Below are 17,634 nucleotides of genomic sequence, written 5' to 3'. Positions count from 1 at the left end.
TCTTTAATGTTGGATGAAAAATTAGAAAAAACTATCCACTAAGGCAAAGATCCCATGTTGTTCAACTAGCAAGAATTCTATCTGGAGCAAGACAGCGATGGAAGAACTGCATTTGTTTGACTCAGTGGTAAATCGATCATTAATTATTATAAAACTGTGTGCTTTGAAAACAATTCCTCCAGCTGAGAGGGCATTTTCTGCTGCCGGGTTGTTCATACCAAAATTGAGAATTAGGCTGAGTGATAAAAGTATATATATTTTCTTAAATTATCCTTTAAAAGTGAATAACTAATATATTTTATCTGCATTTTGTAGCTCAATATAGTATACAAAAGTATAAATTTGGAAATTTAGGAATATTATCCTTATTTTGTGTAATTATTATTGATATCAAGTAAAAATAACTAATTAACCGGGAATGACTGTTATGTTCCGGCGATTTCTCGGATATTCCCGGGAAGGAAAAAAGGGCAGAAAATCAGAAATCCTACAGTCGGTATTTTATAATTTCGATGTAGCAATAATTCGTAAATTATATGCACTAGAATCCTGCAAAAACGCCATTGACATTCTAATTTCCTTTAGTGTCGTTTTATTGATGTCAATAGGCTTTTTGCTGTTTGAAAAACTATAACTTTGTTCAACAAATACACAATCTAATAATTATTAAAATCCGTGTATGATCTCAAATTATGAGCCCTAGTCTACATTTTCATTCTGTGAAATCAGTACATCAGTAGCGGCTTTTATTTCAGAAATAATTGTAGTGCAAGTTTTAGGTGATTCACCCTGTATTTAAAAACATTTTATACAGCAATAATATATATTCTTAAAAGGATTCTAGTATTCTATTTATCTGTTAGGACATATACGAGTGGTGAATCACTGAAACTGATAATATACTGACATCTCGATTATGTAAATTATCTCTGTTCCGGTCTGTACGCATATTGTCGCACAGAATTTTTTCTTGCTTATCGAATTTCACAGCTGAGCTTGGAATGAATTGACTTAAATCCTAATTTATGGCTATTTACTATAGTTAAACACGAATGTCTTGCCGACCCTGAGTCGAAAATATCGAACTTCTGAAGTTACTGCCGATGTTTAAGATTCTGAAAATGTAATTGAAGGAAACAAATAAAGTGCAGATTGGGGACGGGAGGAAAGAAGGCCATACGATCTTATAAGACTAAGGTAGTCTAGTAGAAGAGATTAGAAACTGTCAGAAGACGTAAAGATGAAATAACAAAAGTAAACATGATGACTAAAATTTGTATACGAGTTCTTAGACTATGGGAGTGAATAAACTGAGGTTCACTTTAATCCCACTTTATGTTTGCACAGAGCTGCTGTATTGATTCAATTATATGATTGTAAACAAAGGAATACTGAAAATATACGTAAAGCCGGCGCTACGTTTCTGTCTCTATATTTTGTCGGTTGCTACAGCTCGTTGCCCTTCAGGCCCTTCAAGCCCGCTTTCAGCTCGCCCTTCAGGCCCGCTTCTGCCGGTCCTGATGCATGCATGTATCGTTATGGTGGCATTTATAGATCATAAAAATTTTTCCGCTGTGAAAGAAAGTAAACCTTTTTCGACTGACTCAGAAATAGCAGTAGGTCTTTCTTTGTTGGAAATGTAGCTGTTCTTTTTATAATTGTGTCATTCCGTTTGCATAAAATATAAGTACTGATGTCTGCAGTGAAATAAGACATTCAAGGGTTGCTACGTGGATGAAAATTCTAATGAGGTCTTCCATGTTAAATTTTCTTCCACGTCATCTTCATGAATTGCGTATCAGAAAAACTTGACAAAAGTGTTGGACTTCCTGTATTGTAGAAGTCTTGTAGTGAAACTATTTTAACACTCTTTTATTATACATACTAGGTGTCACAATCTATGGTTGCCACCTATTTCACTGTTACATGCAGGGGCATAGCTAGAGGGTTCTGTCCTCTGGCGCAGCATCCAGTGGGCGCCAAATTGATGTTACGAATTTTTAGAATGAAATGTTTTCCAGTTTTAGCAAATAGGACGAACGCGTAAGATCTTCAGTTGTCCCCCCCCCGGGCGTTAAAAAACCCTAGCTACAGTTTAGGTTACATGACTCATCATTAACAGCTCTGGAAATGCCTGGAACGTTGAGTTCTTTTAACACACTGCGTACTTGAGTTACCAATGCAAATAAAAGTATTGAGGATTCAAATCTGGCCAATCTGGGCAACTAGATAGTTACAAATTTCTCGAGATCAATCAAATAGAACTCAACAGAACAAAGCATTCATATTTATTTATATGGCGTGTCTTGTTCGTACCTAAAATATCCCCTCTCCTTGTTGCAGGATTAGAGAACTTCCTCTGAGAGATTTTGAATGGCAAACGTTTGTAATTTTTTCCTCCTTAAAATACACTAACCGAAAGAGAACCCTTTGTTCTGGAACGAAACTCATTGAGTTGAATTGCGCTTCCCCACCTACGCATACAAAATGTCTGGATTGTTACTATGTGTTCCATTTCAGCCCCCAAGGTCATCCATATGTACCCCAGCAGCAGTATTTAGATCTGATTTTATTAAAAATTTTTTTAAATAAGAGTTAAAAACGCTTGTGTCTCGCTTTATAGTCGATGTATTGTTTACTCTGACATAAAATTCTACTAGAACATCTGAGAGGTGGTGGTGTTTTTTTTTTTTTTTTTTTTTTTTTTTTTTTTTTTTTAAGTCCAAAGGGATTTGAATCCCGAAAGACTATTAGTTTCGCTTTGGCATTTTGCGTCGGACTCATAAATGTCGGTTCACTTTTCAAACTGTTGCCACAAAATGTTAGAGTCCTGCATTATATTTGAAGAAATTAAATAATGAAAAATCTGCATAAATGATTGTCTATTTCTCGCATTGTGATAAAACAATGGTACATAGAGCCATCGAATTTTGAATGACGAAATCCTACTGCGAATCCCAAATTTGGAATTTGTTTTATTATAGATTTTATATTTTGTAAAACTTTAACGAATTTTTGATTAACAAACTCAAGGATTTCAAAGCGAGCAATGGCAACGTTGTGCAGAAAAAACATTTTTATCTCCAGCGCGTGAGTCTCTGTATCGGAAATTCTAAAGATATGCTCGTTTTAAAACTATTTTGCGATATTGCTGTTGCACTGGATCTTATGGTTTAAGTGCGAGGAACATGATATTTAATAAAGAAAGGTAACACACAAAATGTTAAAAAACGCCCCTTTGGACGTAATTTAAAATCTGAAACATTTCAGATTTTTTTTTTTTTTTTTTTTTCTTAGTCCAAAGGGGCAATTTGACCAGAAGAACTATTAATTTCGTTTTGGCATTTTACGTCTATTCACTATAAGCGTTGTTTCACTTTTCAAATCGTTATCACTAAATATTATCGCCTTGTATGATATTTAAAGAAATTAAATAATGAAGAATCTGCGTAATTGTATGTATGCTTCTCGCATTGTGATAAAATAACGGTACCTAGAGCCATCAAATTTTGAATAACGTAATCCTCCTGCGAATATGAGCATCTGGAAGCCAAATTTGGAATTTGTTTTATTATCGATTTCTTATTTTGTAAAACTTTAACGAATTTTTGTTTTAACAAATTCAAGGATTTCAAAGCGAGCAATGGCAACTTTGTACAGAAAAAAAAATATATTTTTATCTCTAGCGCGCGAGGCTGTGTATCGGAAATTCTAAAAATATGCTCATATTAAAATTATTTTGCGATATTGCTCTTGAACTGAATTTTATGCTTTAAGTGCGAAGAACTTGATATTTAATTAATAAAGGCGACACACAAAATGTTAAAAAAACGCCCCTTTGGACGTAATTTAAAATCTGAAACCTTTGAGTCTTTTTCCGGGGAAGTCTTAATTTTTTTTTTTTTTTTACTTTATCTTAAACGGATATAAACTATTGTGCAATAGCGCAAAACGCTGTAGTTTCTATGAACCCTCTAAAATAGACATTTTACAAATCCTGTATATTTATAGAGTTGTCAAAAATTTAGGTATATTAAAAGAAGGAAAAATACTGTAAATCTTTTCGATAGTAAGAAACAAAAGCATTATAATGTCACATATAGCTTGCAATTTCCAAATGTAAAAATGTCAGCCGAAATTTTGTGACAGTTTTTATCATGAATTTATATGTACCTTTTTCTTTATCCTTAGAAAATCTTTGACTTCATCCTTTGTTGACACCAGTAACAGTTTTAAACAGACCACAGTATTTAATCATATCTCGAAATTTTTTATTACTAATCGTGATGAGTTACTCTACGTCCCATACTGACTGATAATGAGGGATGACATTGAATCGAGGATGCTGTTGTAAAACTTTAATTATGGAGTTAGCCGGAAATAGTGTTATTCGTTAAATAAATCTGCAGCTGAAAAATGTCGAAATAAAGGTAAATTTCATCACCTCTTGATGTTATCAGAAATAAATATAATCATTGTTACCTGATAATGGATGTCATAAACAAGTACGCTGATAGTAATAATACCCCCCCCCCCAAGAAAACACCTGATGAATATCGCCGTTAATTTTCTGAAAATTCTTAAATGCGATATTTCAAGTATCTTGTAGATTAGTTTGAAAAAGAGATTTAAAATTTAATAAGTTTCATGGGTTTTGCTGCTAGTGTTATTCAGTTTAGAAACAGTTTATAAAAAGTGTTTTCTGTTTGGTTGAAGGCCGAAACTTCTGATTTCTGATCACTGTCGTTGCCATCCATCAAGTAAAATCATTGTATTTGCTATCAGGAATGAAATTTTGCAATTACGTATAAACTGCACGTCTTTTTGTGTCGTTTCGTGCCCGTTTTATTTATTTATTTAAACAGTACTGTGCGTTTTTAATGTTTTCTTTTTAAGTTTTTACGCTCAAGAAAAAATTCCAGAAACAAATGCTGGAGCTTTTAAATTAATTTTTTTAAATTATATTATTATTCCATAATAAAATGTACTGTAATCAGTTGCTTTATGAGTTGACAACTGTAAATAATATTTCTTTTAATTTACTTTTTTGCACTTTTAGAGCCTTTTGATTGTTTTGAATTTAATTAAATTCTTTTAATTGGCATTTTCAGTTGACTTTTTATTTCTAAATGTTTTTGCCATTAACAATCATCTAGATACAGTGAGTAAAAAAACTATTGGCAGTATTAGCTATAATTGACCATATTAGCTCACAAAAAAAAAATGCTTGGCAATTTTAGATGGACATAACGAACACAGGAGGTAATTAACACATAAATCTAACGAAACTTTCCTTTTAATATACCTTTTACGCAAAATATGCAGCTAAAACATAAATTTGCATGTCAAAAACGTATTGGCAAAGCTCTAACTGCTATGCAAATTTTGTTATGTTGAGGTCACATCTGTAGACTGATAAGAAATCTTATTGGCATAGAGTCTGCAATGCTCTTTTAAGACGTTATTTTGCTAATACTGTGATAAAATGGTTTCGAAGTGGTGGGAGTTGGATATTAAAAACATGACTATTCGAATCAGAAATGAGGGTTTAACTTATGCTATAGGAATACAACTGAACATAAGTTTATTTACTGTTAGAAGTGTTGTAGAAAAGTTCAACGAGACAGGATCGACGGAAAATAGGATTAGAAGTGGACGCCCTCGAATATTTTCTGCAAGAGAAAAATGTGGCGTTATCGAAGAGGTTAAGAAAAACTGTAAAATTAGTACACCCCGGTTAGCCAAAGATGTTGCTAATACTTCGGATAAAACTTTTAGTGTCGAGACTATACGGAATGTTTTATATGAAAATTATTATGGAGGGGCAACTAGAAAAAAACTTTTCATTTCAGAAATAACAGGAGAAAGAGATTAGAGTTTGCAAAATTTCATGTTAATTTATCAGACGAGTTTTGGAATACAATTATTTTCTCCGACGAATCGAAGTTTAAGATTTTCGGTAGTGATGGACGACAATATGTGTGGAAAAGGCCAAAAACTGGAAAAACAGCATTTAACACCGGCTGTGAAATATGGTGGAGGGAGCGTCGTGGGACTGGTATGGCAGCACCACCACTACACCTCACCACTCCCCAAACGATTTATGGTATTATGACAGCACGTACGTACATTGACATATTGCGACATAACTTGAAATTCAGGGCCCAAAATCTTAACTTAGGAATATCATTCGTGTTTCAACAGGACAATGACCGTATACGCGTATAATGAACCTCACCCGGGAGTGGTTACTCTATAAGGCTTCACGTCAGTTAAAGACACCACCTAAATCGTCTGACATAAATCCAATTGAAAATATATGTTACAAATTGAACCTAGAAATCAGAAAACATAAAATTTCGTGTAAAGATGAACTTAAGCTTATACTCCTGCAAGAATGGCATAAAATTTTCAATAATACAACCAAAACTTTGGCTTTTTTTCCCTCTGAAAGATCGATTATAAGCTGTTATAAATGCAGAAGGTATGCATACGAAGTATTAAATTTTGTTTCCACATTTTGCTGTATGATTTTGCCAATACTTTTTTGACATGCAAATTTACGTTTTTGTTGTTATTTTGTGCAAAAGGCACAAAAAATGAAAGTTTCATTAGGATTTGTGTGTTTGTTACCTGCTGTGTTCGTTAGGTATAGCTAAAATTGCCAAGCATTTCGTTTGTTAGCTAATATGATCAAATATAGTTAACTGGCCAATACATTTTTTACTCACTGTGTAATTCAGAAGCCATAGCTCTATTCAAAATTCTTCGGCCGCTCTTTGATAAAGACTACGGAATTTTGAACAGTTTTATTTTATTTTATATTAATTTATTATTGAATTATTTTATTAATTTTACTGACTTTTTTTTCAAATTTTGAAATATATTTGTTTTAATTTTATATATTATTTCCTGTTAAAGGTTTCCTACCTTTCATGATATAATTCTCTGATTTAATTATTCTATTTTTATTCTCCTGTTTTAATTATTCTTTCTTTATTATATTTAATGGTTAATTTTTCTCCATAGTATTAGACAGTAATCTGGCGATTTCAAATTTCAAATTTTTTAATTTAAGAACAACAGTGGTTACAATTTGTGCCACCTGTTTTGAGCTATCGTAAGATTCAGCTTATATCCAGGTGGCATATGATTTGTGACATTTAAATGTCAGAAGACTGAGAAGAGAGGAAGTAATGTTATGAAACCGGACGGAACGTGATGTAAAATCAAAAATTCCCCCCCCTTTTTTTTTTAGCCCAAAGAGGTTTTGTCCCTAAAGGACTATTGTTTTCGTTTTGCGTTGAATCACTGTAAACGGCGAATCACTTTTCAAACTGTTGCCACCAAATGTTAAAATCCTGCATTATATTTGAAGAAATTAAATAATGGAAAATCTGCATAAATGTATGTATATTTCTCGCATTGTGATAAAATAGCGGTACGTAGAGCCATCGAATTTTGAATGACGTGATCCTCCTACGAATATGGACATGTGGAAGACCAAATTTGGAATTTTTTTTATAATCGATTTCATATTTTGTAAAACTTTAACGAATTTTTGAGTAACAAACTCAACGATTTAAAAGCGAGCAATGGCAACACTCTACGGGAGGGGGGGGACTTTTTTATCTCCAGCGCGCGAAACTGTGTATCAGAAATTCTTGCTCGTTTTAAAATTATTGCTATTGAACTGAATTTTGTGGTTTAAGTTCAAAGAACATGATATTTAATAAATAAAGGTAACACACAAAACGTTTAAAAACACCCTTTTGGGCGTAATTTAAAATCTGAAACCTTTCAGATTAAAAAAAAATTTTTTTTATGTATATGCTAGATCGTGTTTAATTCTGTGTTAAAATTTTGAAGAATATGAAAGTGTGGCTGAACTAAAATGCGCTTGTTCGCCAAATCTGAAGACCTTCTGAAATCGACGTTTCGTGAACGAGAGTAGGAGGTACTAGTGCGTCGGTTTATCTGATTCGTTATCATGTCGTTTTTGCGTAACTTTTGTATCGGCGGCATGCTTTAGTGTTGTATGTGAATGTGCACTTCAAAATGCTGTGCAGGTGTCGAATTAAATGTTGCGCGATCTGTTGTTTCATATCATGAATCACAGATAGAAATGTTCGACTAACAAACGGAAATTCGTTATTAGGTTTTTCAGAATTATTTCCTTGAAATAAAATTTTATTGTTATTGAGGATAATTTGCGAATAAAAATGCCTTGGACGTAGAATTATGTTTGGTGATCCTGTTGCCTTGTTTTATTCATCACGGGTAATGTTCTTTCTAATTTTTTCTCTTTCCCAATTGACCCCAAGGGGAAAAAAAAAAAAAAAAAAAAAAAAAAAAACTATTTGCATAAATTTTGTCTGTAATCCGGATAAGCCCTTGTCGTATGAAGCAAATAATTTAAATATTTCGATTATTAATGGTCAGTCACATTTGTAGTACAATAGCATAATTTGCTGCTCAGTTAGTATCATGCAATTTCAGAGGAGAAAAAATGCATTTAATATTTGTCATCAATATTTAGTTTTATATCAGGGAATAATTAATATTTTAAATAATTTATTAGGTAATATGTGCCTTTAAAAATTTCTGTGTGTGTTTTTTTTAGTCACACACACAAACGAAAAAAAAAAAAAAAAATCGAACAGTGAAACCATTTTAAGACAACTACTCACAGTTTCTGACAGTTATGTTTTTTAGCAGAGATGGTCCCATTAGAGAACGTGACTATCAGGGATGTTAATATCATACTTAAAAAAGTTTTTAAAAATACTAGTAATTTTTATGAATAGTCTTTATAAGAGACTTAAAAAGGTTTTATTAACGAAAAAGTAAATGTTAAGTTTGGTAATTTTACCTTAAATTAAGTTTTTGAATCATAAATTTGATATAAACAATAAGCAAGTTTTATTGATTAATAACAAAAGAATGAATAGTTAATTTGTCATATTATGGAATAATTTAATTGTTACATTTGTAGAACAGTGAAATAATCTAAATAATTAAAAAAATATAATATATTTTATTTAGTGCTATAAAATATAGTTTAGAACTATCCAAGTTTTTGATTATTTATGAGCCTAGAAGGGGTTGTAAAATCTTTGGAGAGAAGGCCTATACTGTAGTGTTTTTTCACCTTCAAAATTAATCCAGAGTAATTTCAGATAAAGGTTTTCAATTTTAAATTATGCTTAAAGAACTGCAGAAATGTTGTTCAATAAAGTTAGTGTTTTAATATAACAAATTAAGTTTTAATATGCTGTTTAGTCTCTGGAGCTGCAATGTTAGAACTTCAAGTACAGCTTTCTGATTGTATCTGTTAGATTATTGACTGTGGATTAATTCATATCTCAGATCATTTCTATTTGCAGTTATCAAGACATGCATTTTTCATTTTATTTATTTCAAAACATACAAAAGCAGTTAAGATAAAATATTTATCTGTTAGCTTTATCTCAGTATTAAATTCATAAGTTCTACCTTTGAATAATCAGCAAAATGGCAGAAGTTGTGTGTAAATTTCTTTTATATTCAAATAATTACTAATTTAAAAATTTGATTGTGTTACAAAGTTATTTTTTTGTTCAATTTAAAAACAACTGCTATTTGTAGGTGCTTCAAAAAGAGCGTGCCATACAGTCTGCATTTCAAGATCAGACACCTTTAGTCAACCACCACCACGAGAATGGTAATTTTGAAATAAGGCGAAGAGAGAAACCTAGAGCTCAAGTAAGTTATATGTGCTGTTTTATATGCTAAGTATGTATCATTGAAAATATTTTCTGCTTATGCGAAGTTAATCTTTTCTATTTTAATATTTTTCAGTTTATTGTAATATTAAGGTAGTTATTTGATTGTGCAAATTTAAAATGAGGCAAAAATCATTATTAGAATGATGTTAATTTTGTAAGAAAAATTTTGTGTATTTTGAAGGAATTTTCAGAATCTCTTCAAAATGTACAGAATCAAGGGTTCAATGTAAGGAAGGCTAGTGTAATATTCCTCTTTCCTCTTTTGGAAAGAAAAAATACTCTGTAATGTCTTGTTTAGAAACACCTCCTCAGAAAGATTCCAAATTGTTATGTATGATTGTAGTTTGATATTGCGTATTTCTTGATGATAAGACTTGTTTTCTATCTATACAGACATAAAAATTAATAAGCATTTCAATATATATTTCATCATATTATGTCCTTTCAACTAAACAGTATTTATATCCTATTGTATCATACAGCTGCCAACTCGGTACTCTTCTGTTATCGGGACCAGATTTAGAAATGTATGTATATACATATAAGTGTATACACACACACACACACACATACATACATATGTACATACTTACAATATATTTCTGAATCTAGTCCTGATAACTGTACTGGTGACTCTAACAGTTTTTGGCACATCTCCGTCTCCTGATAGGTTACTGAATCTCCCGTTTTTTATTTTTTAACCTTTATGAATGAAAGTGCTTTTCAACAATAAAATTAAATTGTACTAATGAAAATAATCTGTTCCAATAAAATTTGCACAGTTTACATTTCATTGTTGAATTAATGATATTTAAGTTGTGCAAATGTTGTTCTTTTTTTATTAATTTTTTTTTCCTCTGAATTGTCTGAATCTGCTGTAGATATTTGTAGAACTGTCTATGAAGATCCAGTCAAATGAGGTGAATGGTTAAGATTGCTGAATACTGGTAGCTTGACCTGACTTGGGTTCAAACTCAGGCAAACGGGCGGGCTGACTTGTTGTTTTTTGTGATTTTGCTAGTGTGTGACATAAATATGAGTCAGTTCCCTTCAGAAAATCCTTCATGAAGACATTCCTCCTGTTAGGCAGATATTCAAGTAACCCAACTTAATCAAAAAAATGTTCTGCTAGTAAATATTTGCATTTTGTTTTGATCAGTATGTGGTACTTTAAAAAGTTTATCCACATAATAGTATGTAAGTTAATTATTTTTTTCTTTTATATTCGGAATTTTCTCAATATAAAGGTGCTAGAAATTGACAAAATGAAATTAGTCAAAGAACATAAAATTTAGAATATTTTACATAAGAATTACATTATAAATAATTGAATAAGCTGAATCATGCACTATAAAGGGAATTTAAATAAATTTTGAGTTATTTTAAAATGGTGTGGCTACATAGCGTGAAAACCTTCCAGAAACTCTCATTTTTCATATTTCAAGATAGGCAGCTATGATATTATTTGTATTGTATTTTTTAATTGTTAACTAACTATTACTAGCTGTGAGTAGAAAAATTTGATTAAATCTTTATGTTTAAAAAAATACTTATGATGAAACATTTTACTAATTAGATGAAGCATTTTAAATATATGTTTATCTTTTCCCAGAGTTTATTACTTTAGTTATTGTAATATTTTAAAAATAAAAATATGAGTTTTTCATTTATGATGATGAAAATTGAGTGTTCATAAACGACTGATCTTTGGAATATGGTAACTGGTAGTTTGGCGATATTTTGGAGGCGATAAAGGTTACTACCTAGGACTTTGGTAATAATGGGAGAAGTACTTAGTTCCGATTACGCATTATTATTGTGTGAGGGAAATGAGAGATCATGAGATATGTCATGTGACATTAATGGACAAATTACAGTTCTTTAATCGGAAAAGGGGAGGGGGAATTTGGAAAACTGTAGTACTATATTATTTTGTATTAAGCTTCATTGTGTGTTGTGTGAAGTAGTGGAAGTGTGCGTGCCACGTAATGAAGATTCTGAAGATTAGGTAAGTTAGTATTTTTAATCATTTGAGGATATTTTTATGCATTGTTCTAAATGTAATGAGTAAATAAATTAATATGATATTATTGGAAAATTGTTATGAGCTATGATTTAGTTTAAAGTAATTAGGATTGTAATCTAATTTTTATTAATTTAATGTATGTGCTTATTTATATTTTAAGTAGTGTTTTTTAATTAAATTATATTTTAATTTAATGATCGTGATTTTGTGAGTTATATGTTTGTAGTATTTTGGAATATGTTTGAGTAGAATATGTAGGGTATTTTCATGCATTTTCGTAAAATTTTTCTAATTTATGAGAAAAAAGCAGTGTACATGGATATAGTGAAGAGTGTGTGCAATGCCATTTTTGTGCAATTCTGGGATGTTTTTTTAAGTAAAAATAAGTCTACGTGTACATGGTTTAGTGATATTTTAATTAAATGATAGTTATTTTGTGAATTTTATGTTTGTAGGAATTTGGTATACGTTTCAGTTGAAGTAAACGTGTATGGAAATAATTTAAATATTTGACACTAAGTATTTGTAACCATTTGTAATGTTTGCGGTATGAATTCGTTGGTGACGTATATAATATAATAGATAATTTAGAGGTAAAAGTTTTTGGATATTTTATTTATTTTATACGTGGAGATGTTCATCCTTGGAAAGGGTATATACTTTTTTGCGATCAGGTAATTTCATATATGTGCTTTTTACCGAGTTTAAAGATTCACAGAATTTTTTTGCATTTTCGTGCAAATTTTCGTAATTTATGAGAAAATAGCAGTGTAGATGGATAAAGTTAAGAGTGTGTGAAATGCCATTTTTGTGCAATTCATGGATGTTTTTTTAAGTAAAAATAAGTCGACGTGTAAATGGTTTATGTATATGTGCTATTCTGAAAAACGGGCAAGGAGTTTGCGATTGTGCAATTTTTCCCAATTTTGCAGTTAATATTTGTCATGATTAAGCAGTTTTGTTACATAAAATTTCTAGCATAAGTGTAATTCGGCTAGTAGATTGTAGGAAAAAGTGTTCAGTAAATAAAAAGAAAAGAAACATGTCTTTACTTCATGAAGACAAAATGGCAGCGAATAGCAGAGTTGGTCCGCAAATTTTCGCCAAAAAATCTCCAAGTTACCATAATCCAAAGATCAACCTCATAAACACCATTGTAGTTATATAAGCATAATAGCTGCAAGATTAGATTAGATTGGCTAAGCTGGAGAGATGCCTTCATGGCCACCTCTGTCTAGAATTTTCTGACCAGATGCCTTCCTGTATGTGGTAAAAATTGAGGTTACATAAGAGTTTATAATATTGGCATTGAAAATATATGTATATTGGCATTGCATTAGGTATTCAACTTTCTGAACTTCTGGCACTGTGTTTTTAGTTACATTTTTATATATTGAATTTTAAAACTATCAGTTATTAAAAGTGTATGTTAATACCTTTAATTATTGTTATATAATGAAATTCTTACTATTCGTAAGCATGAAGTATACTTTTCTCTTTCTGTTAGCGCCCATTAACACGTTACCTACCTGTTCGCAATGCTGAATTTGATTTACGTCAACACATTGAATCAGCCGGTCATCAGATTGAACTTTGTGTTCACATTCACTTGACAGCAACATCATGCCATGGCTATCTTCATAAACTGGGTGGTGCCTGGAAGACTTGGAAAAAACGGTGGTTTGTTTTTGACCGCATCCAGAAAGCCTTGCTGTATTACAGTGATAAAGGCGAGACTAAACTGAAAGGCGGTGTAAATTTCCAAGTAAGTTAGCAGTTGTAAACATTTTATGTTAATTGATACATTAGGTTTGATATTTTTGCAATGTATTTTAATATCGTAAGCAAATCGTTTGAATGAGTTATATGTATGAACTTCTAATCATTTCTGTGTATGGCAAATATATATTAATATCTCAACCTAATTGCGTTGCTTTCATAATAATTCATTTAATAATAATCATCTTCACCCCAGACCAACTCCTTGGCAACTTGGTGAATTAATGAAAAACTTTTGTTCGTCAATTTTAATGACTTTTTGTTCATAAATTCTAATGAAAATAGACATTTTAAAAGAAATAAGAAATTTGATGAAGGGAAAAAAATCGGGTACTTTTCCGTTTCCGCTGGCACAAATCTCGCCAAGCAGACTTAATTGACGACAACATACCATATACAAGTATACACATAAAATATGTTAACAAATGTTAGTTCTAAGAATTTTTTTTATTTTGAAGGCATAAACATTTTAATATTGTTTAAAATTTTGTAAAAAGAGATTAATTTAAGAATTTACTATGCTTTCATGGTTCAACATCCTGATTCATCACTTCACATTATGTGACCCCGAAGTGATCTCATCTCGTGTAAATTACGCTACAAAAATCTAATTCTCTCAGTAATTATCTACGTTAATTTCAAGTTAAATCTTAATTTGGAATACAAGTTTAAATGCAAGAATTATTTCAATTCTTACGAATTAGCTTACTCAGAAATTATGTATGCTATACTTCGCTAGTGCGTTCTCATTAGAATTGATGAATTTAACCCTGGACTTTTTTTGCCTTTTCTATATTTTTGCCTTTGGGTGAGCAGTGTGATTGCATCCTAATTGACTTAAAACTGAACTATCTTGTAAAATTTCTATGTAATTGTATGCCAGTATTGAAAGAAACAATCAACCTGATAAGAAATGGCTGCAACTTGTTTTGAAGATGAGGCGTAAAAGGTTACCAGTGTGGATATTCCGCTTGGCATCGGTTATACCATTATTGGGGACTTTATCATCTGCTCTGGCAAAATGGAAAAGTACCAAAAATCAATATAGCTAATATTTGCATTTCTACAACCAGTAATAATTGCCAACAAAATGCTGGTTAAAGTACATAAATCGACATGTACTTAAGTATGTGGGCTGTACACACATATGTGAGTTGGTTATCGTCCCAAACATACTCAAAAACATGCCAAAAATGTGACATTTCTACTATATGTTGAAACTGGGATTGCCGATAATCAAAAAGTGCCCGAATATAACTCCTGTCTCTTATTCTGGCTAAATTTTTTTTATACTTACAGGCTATAGAAGATGTGTATGTAGATCACCAACATTCTGTTAAAAGTCCATGTCCACAATCAACGTTTTGTGTAAAAACTTATGACAGGATTTATTACCTCATGGCTCCCACACCAGAGGCAATGAGAATCTGGGTTGATGTTATTTTTTCTGGAGCAGAAGGTTATCGAGATTTCCTTGGAGAAGCTGAATGAAAAAAAGACTCTGTGCGTATTATATGATAACAAAGAATGGTATGTTTTATTATTATTTTTTAATTGTTTAAATGCAATATAAATTCAAAAGACTGTGATATATTTTAATTATTTTATATTGCATTATTTATGTCAAAATAAAATAATAAATTGAAGTAGCATTATTCAAAAGTCATCTGTTCTTACTATTCATTTAAAATTTATAATTAAAAAAGTCATTGAAGGTGAAACTATAATCTGATTTTATTTAATATGCCATTTTTTTTTATTTAGGAGAAAATGTGCATGCAACTTTTAATTGGTTTAAAATAAAATGTGTACCATTGACCTTCAAGAAAATGATTTTGAATTGCATGGATTTCTTGTTACATGACTTGTTTTCTAAAAATAATATTGAAAAAGGTTTTATTGATTTCATTGCAGTTTTTTTTTTGGGGGGGGGAAGGGGGATCTGTATAGACTATGAATCTGCAAACATAAAAAATCAAAGTCAGAAATTCTTCTCCCCCTACACGCATATTCTGCACCTACGCAATATATATGTAATTCTTTTCCCATTTGTTCTTGAAATAAATCTAAATCTGTTACATGAAACATTAAAATTGCTAAAATATTAGTCCACAAATAGGCAGATAGACCTTGTGCTTTGTCGTAATCAAATAAACCAAGTTAGTGCACAAATGCTTTTAGATATCAGGTAACACATTCCAGAAGAAACATTAAGAAAAAAAAATTAAAAGTAGTAATTCATTTTTGCATTAAATTAACTGTACTGAAACTGTAATTAATGTGTCTTGTGTGACTACAATAATTTGACAGGCAGCTCCTTTTATCAGCATTGTATTGCTGGTGTCTGTTTAAAATGCCATATTATGCTAATTAATATCACAAGTGATGCTTCCAGAAAGTGGAGAAGAGTCATAGTATGCAAAGAAAATATGTGATAATATTTTTAAGATGTCATTATGAATGTGAATGGAATATTATATACCATAAAAATTATGATGTCATTTACTTTAATATGTCACTAAGTAGTAGGGGTGACTGTACTTCCTGTTGTGTACAATTATATTGCTATTGCTTTGTTACCAGACCAAAATTTTGTCCCTTTAGGTACTTCTCTTTTCTCCTTTTTCTCTTTTCTCCTTTTCCTCTTTTCTCCTTTTTCTCCTTTCTCCTTTTTAATTTCTAAAGACAATAATGTAAATTTTATATAAGATAATGCTAATATTGGTATCAAGAGACAACAGTATATAGTAAACTGACAATCTAAATGTATGCTACAGTATATAGTAGAATAGAATAGACACACTTTTCCCTTCAATGAATTTTTTTTTTAAATATTTTTCTTAGCCTATTTTCTACATTTAATATATGCAGGAGTCTTGATAGTATGTAGATACCTGTGATTACCTCATGATGTATATATATATATAAAACTGTTTTTCAGAAAATTCAGCATGGTGCAGATTTATCAGACCTTTTTTATATTAATGTGCAAATAAACTTTTTAACAAAATGGACTATATTTATAACATATGTTTAATGACTGAAATTAATTTTTATGCTGAAATAATGTAACGCTTTCTGTATGTCCCTCAGTGTTTTCTCTCTCCTCCCCCTTTTTTTTTAGGAAAACATAGTAAACATACATCATGAATCTGCAAATTTTATTTTTCACTTCAAATATATCTCTACTTTTAAATATATGCATCGACAAAATAATATTTCGTAAAATCGCAGGGTTCTATTGAGTAAGATATTTCTTTCCATCAGGTTCCTCAAAAACTGAAACTTTTGAATAGCATGATATTAAAAAATTCTTTTGAATTTTGATATCGACAAAATAATATTTCATAAAATCGCAGGGTTCCATTGAGAAATAAGATACTTCTTTCCATCAGGTTCCTCAAAAACTGAAACTATCAAAAACGGCTGGCTGTGTATTGAATTAAAGGAAATCATGACTTCAAACTTTGTACCAAAAACATGGATCTAAATAGAGGAAAGTTCAAATTTAAGTGTAAAAAATTATCTTAAAATTTATGAGCAATTTCATTTGGAAGTAAATTTTATAAGGTAGGCCACAAAAGAGTTTATGTAGCAATTTAAGTGTGCATATCGAAAAAGAACAATTTGAATGATATTTTTATATAAGTTTGTTTTATGTGAATTATAATGTTAGTTTAAGAAATCTCAATTTTTTCTCATTTGTATCTGAGATGCTATTTAAACTAGAAATGTCTGTTAACTGTTTTGCATCGAAGTCGCCCCAAACACTCAAACATTCAGAGATCGGCTGGACGCCCGAAACGCCTGAATAATTTCCTACCCAGTGCTTTCCCCCATCACGTTACTGCATTACTCATTGCTTTCAGGTGTTGTTAAATCACATGTCAACCATTCTTTTGAAGCTACTAAAAGTAGCTTCCTTGTTTCCTTTGTTTACTGTCAGTGTTTAGCTTTTGATGTGCGAAGTTGCAATCCCGTCCCAAGGGGGAATTTCACACAGTGTCAAAGCGTCGAAGAAAGAAGTTCTTGCTTTATTTAAGTAAGGCTATTGTTAGCGCT

At 31.0% G+C, this 17,634-nt stretch overlaps 1 protein-coding gene across 3 annotated transcripts in view; it reads left to right on the top strand.

Annotated features, from left to right (window-relative positions):
* LOC118186159 (uncharacterized) overlaps positions 1 to 17,634 on the top strand; it is a 268,685-nt gene that overhangs the window by 241,714 nt on the left and 9,337 nt on the right. For all 3 annotated transcript variants that reach the window (XM_085813997.1, XM_085813988.1, XM_085814006.1), the window contains 3 exons: positions 9,628 to 9,744; positions 13,301 to 13,558; positions 14,872 to 15,102. In XM_085813997.1, coding sequence (XP_085670123.1) covers positions 9,628 to 9,744; positions 13,301 to 13,558; positions 14,872 to 15,063 — 567 coding nt within the window. In that variant the 3' untranslated portion in view covers positions 15,064 to 15,102. The remainder of the gene's footprint in view (positions 1 to 9,627; positions 9,745 to 13,300; positions 13,559 to 14,871; positions 15,103 to 17,634) is intronic.

This window comes from Stegodyphus dumicola, chromosome 1, assembly GCF_044657685.1.
Source record: "Stegodyphus dumicola isolate Sdum_Otavi_A_Nest chromosome 1, ASM4465768v1".
Classification (NCBI taxonomy): Eukaryota; Metazoa; Arthropoda; class Arachnida; order Araneae; family Eresidae; genus Stegodyphus; species Stegodyphus dumicola.
This window is presented reverse-complemented; position numbering and strand designations above follow the sequence as displayed.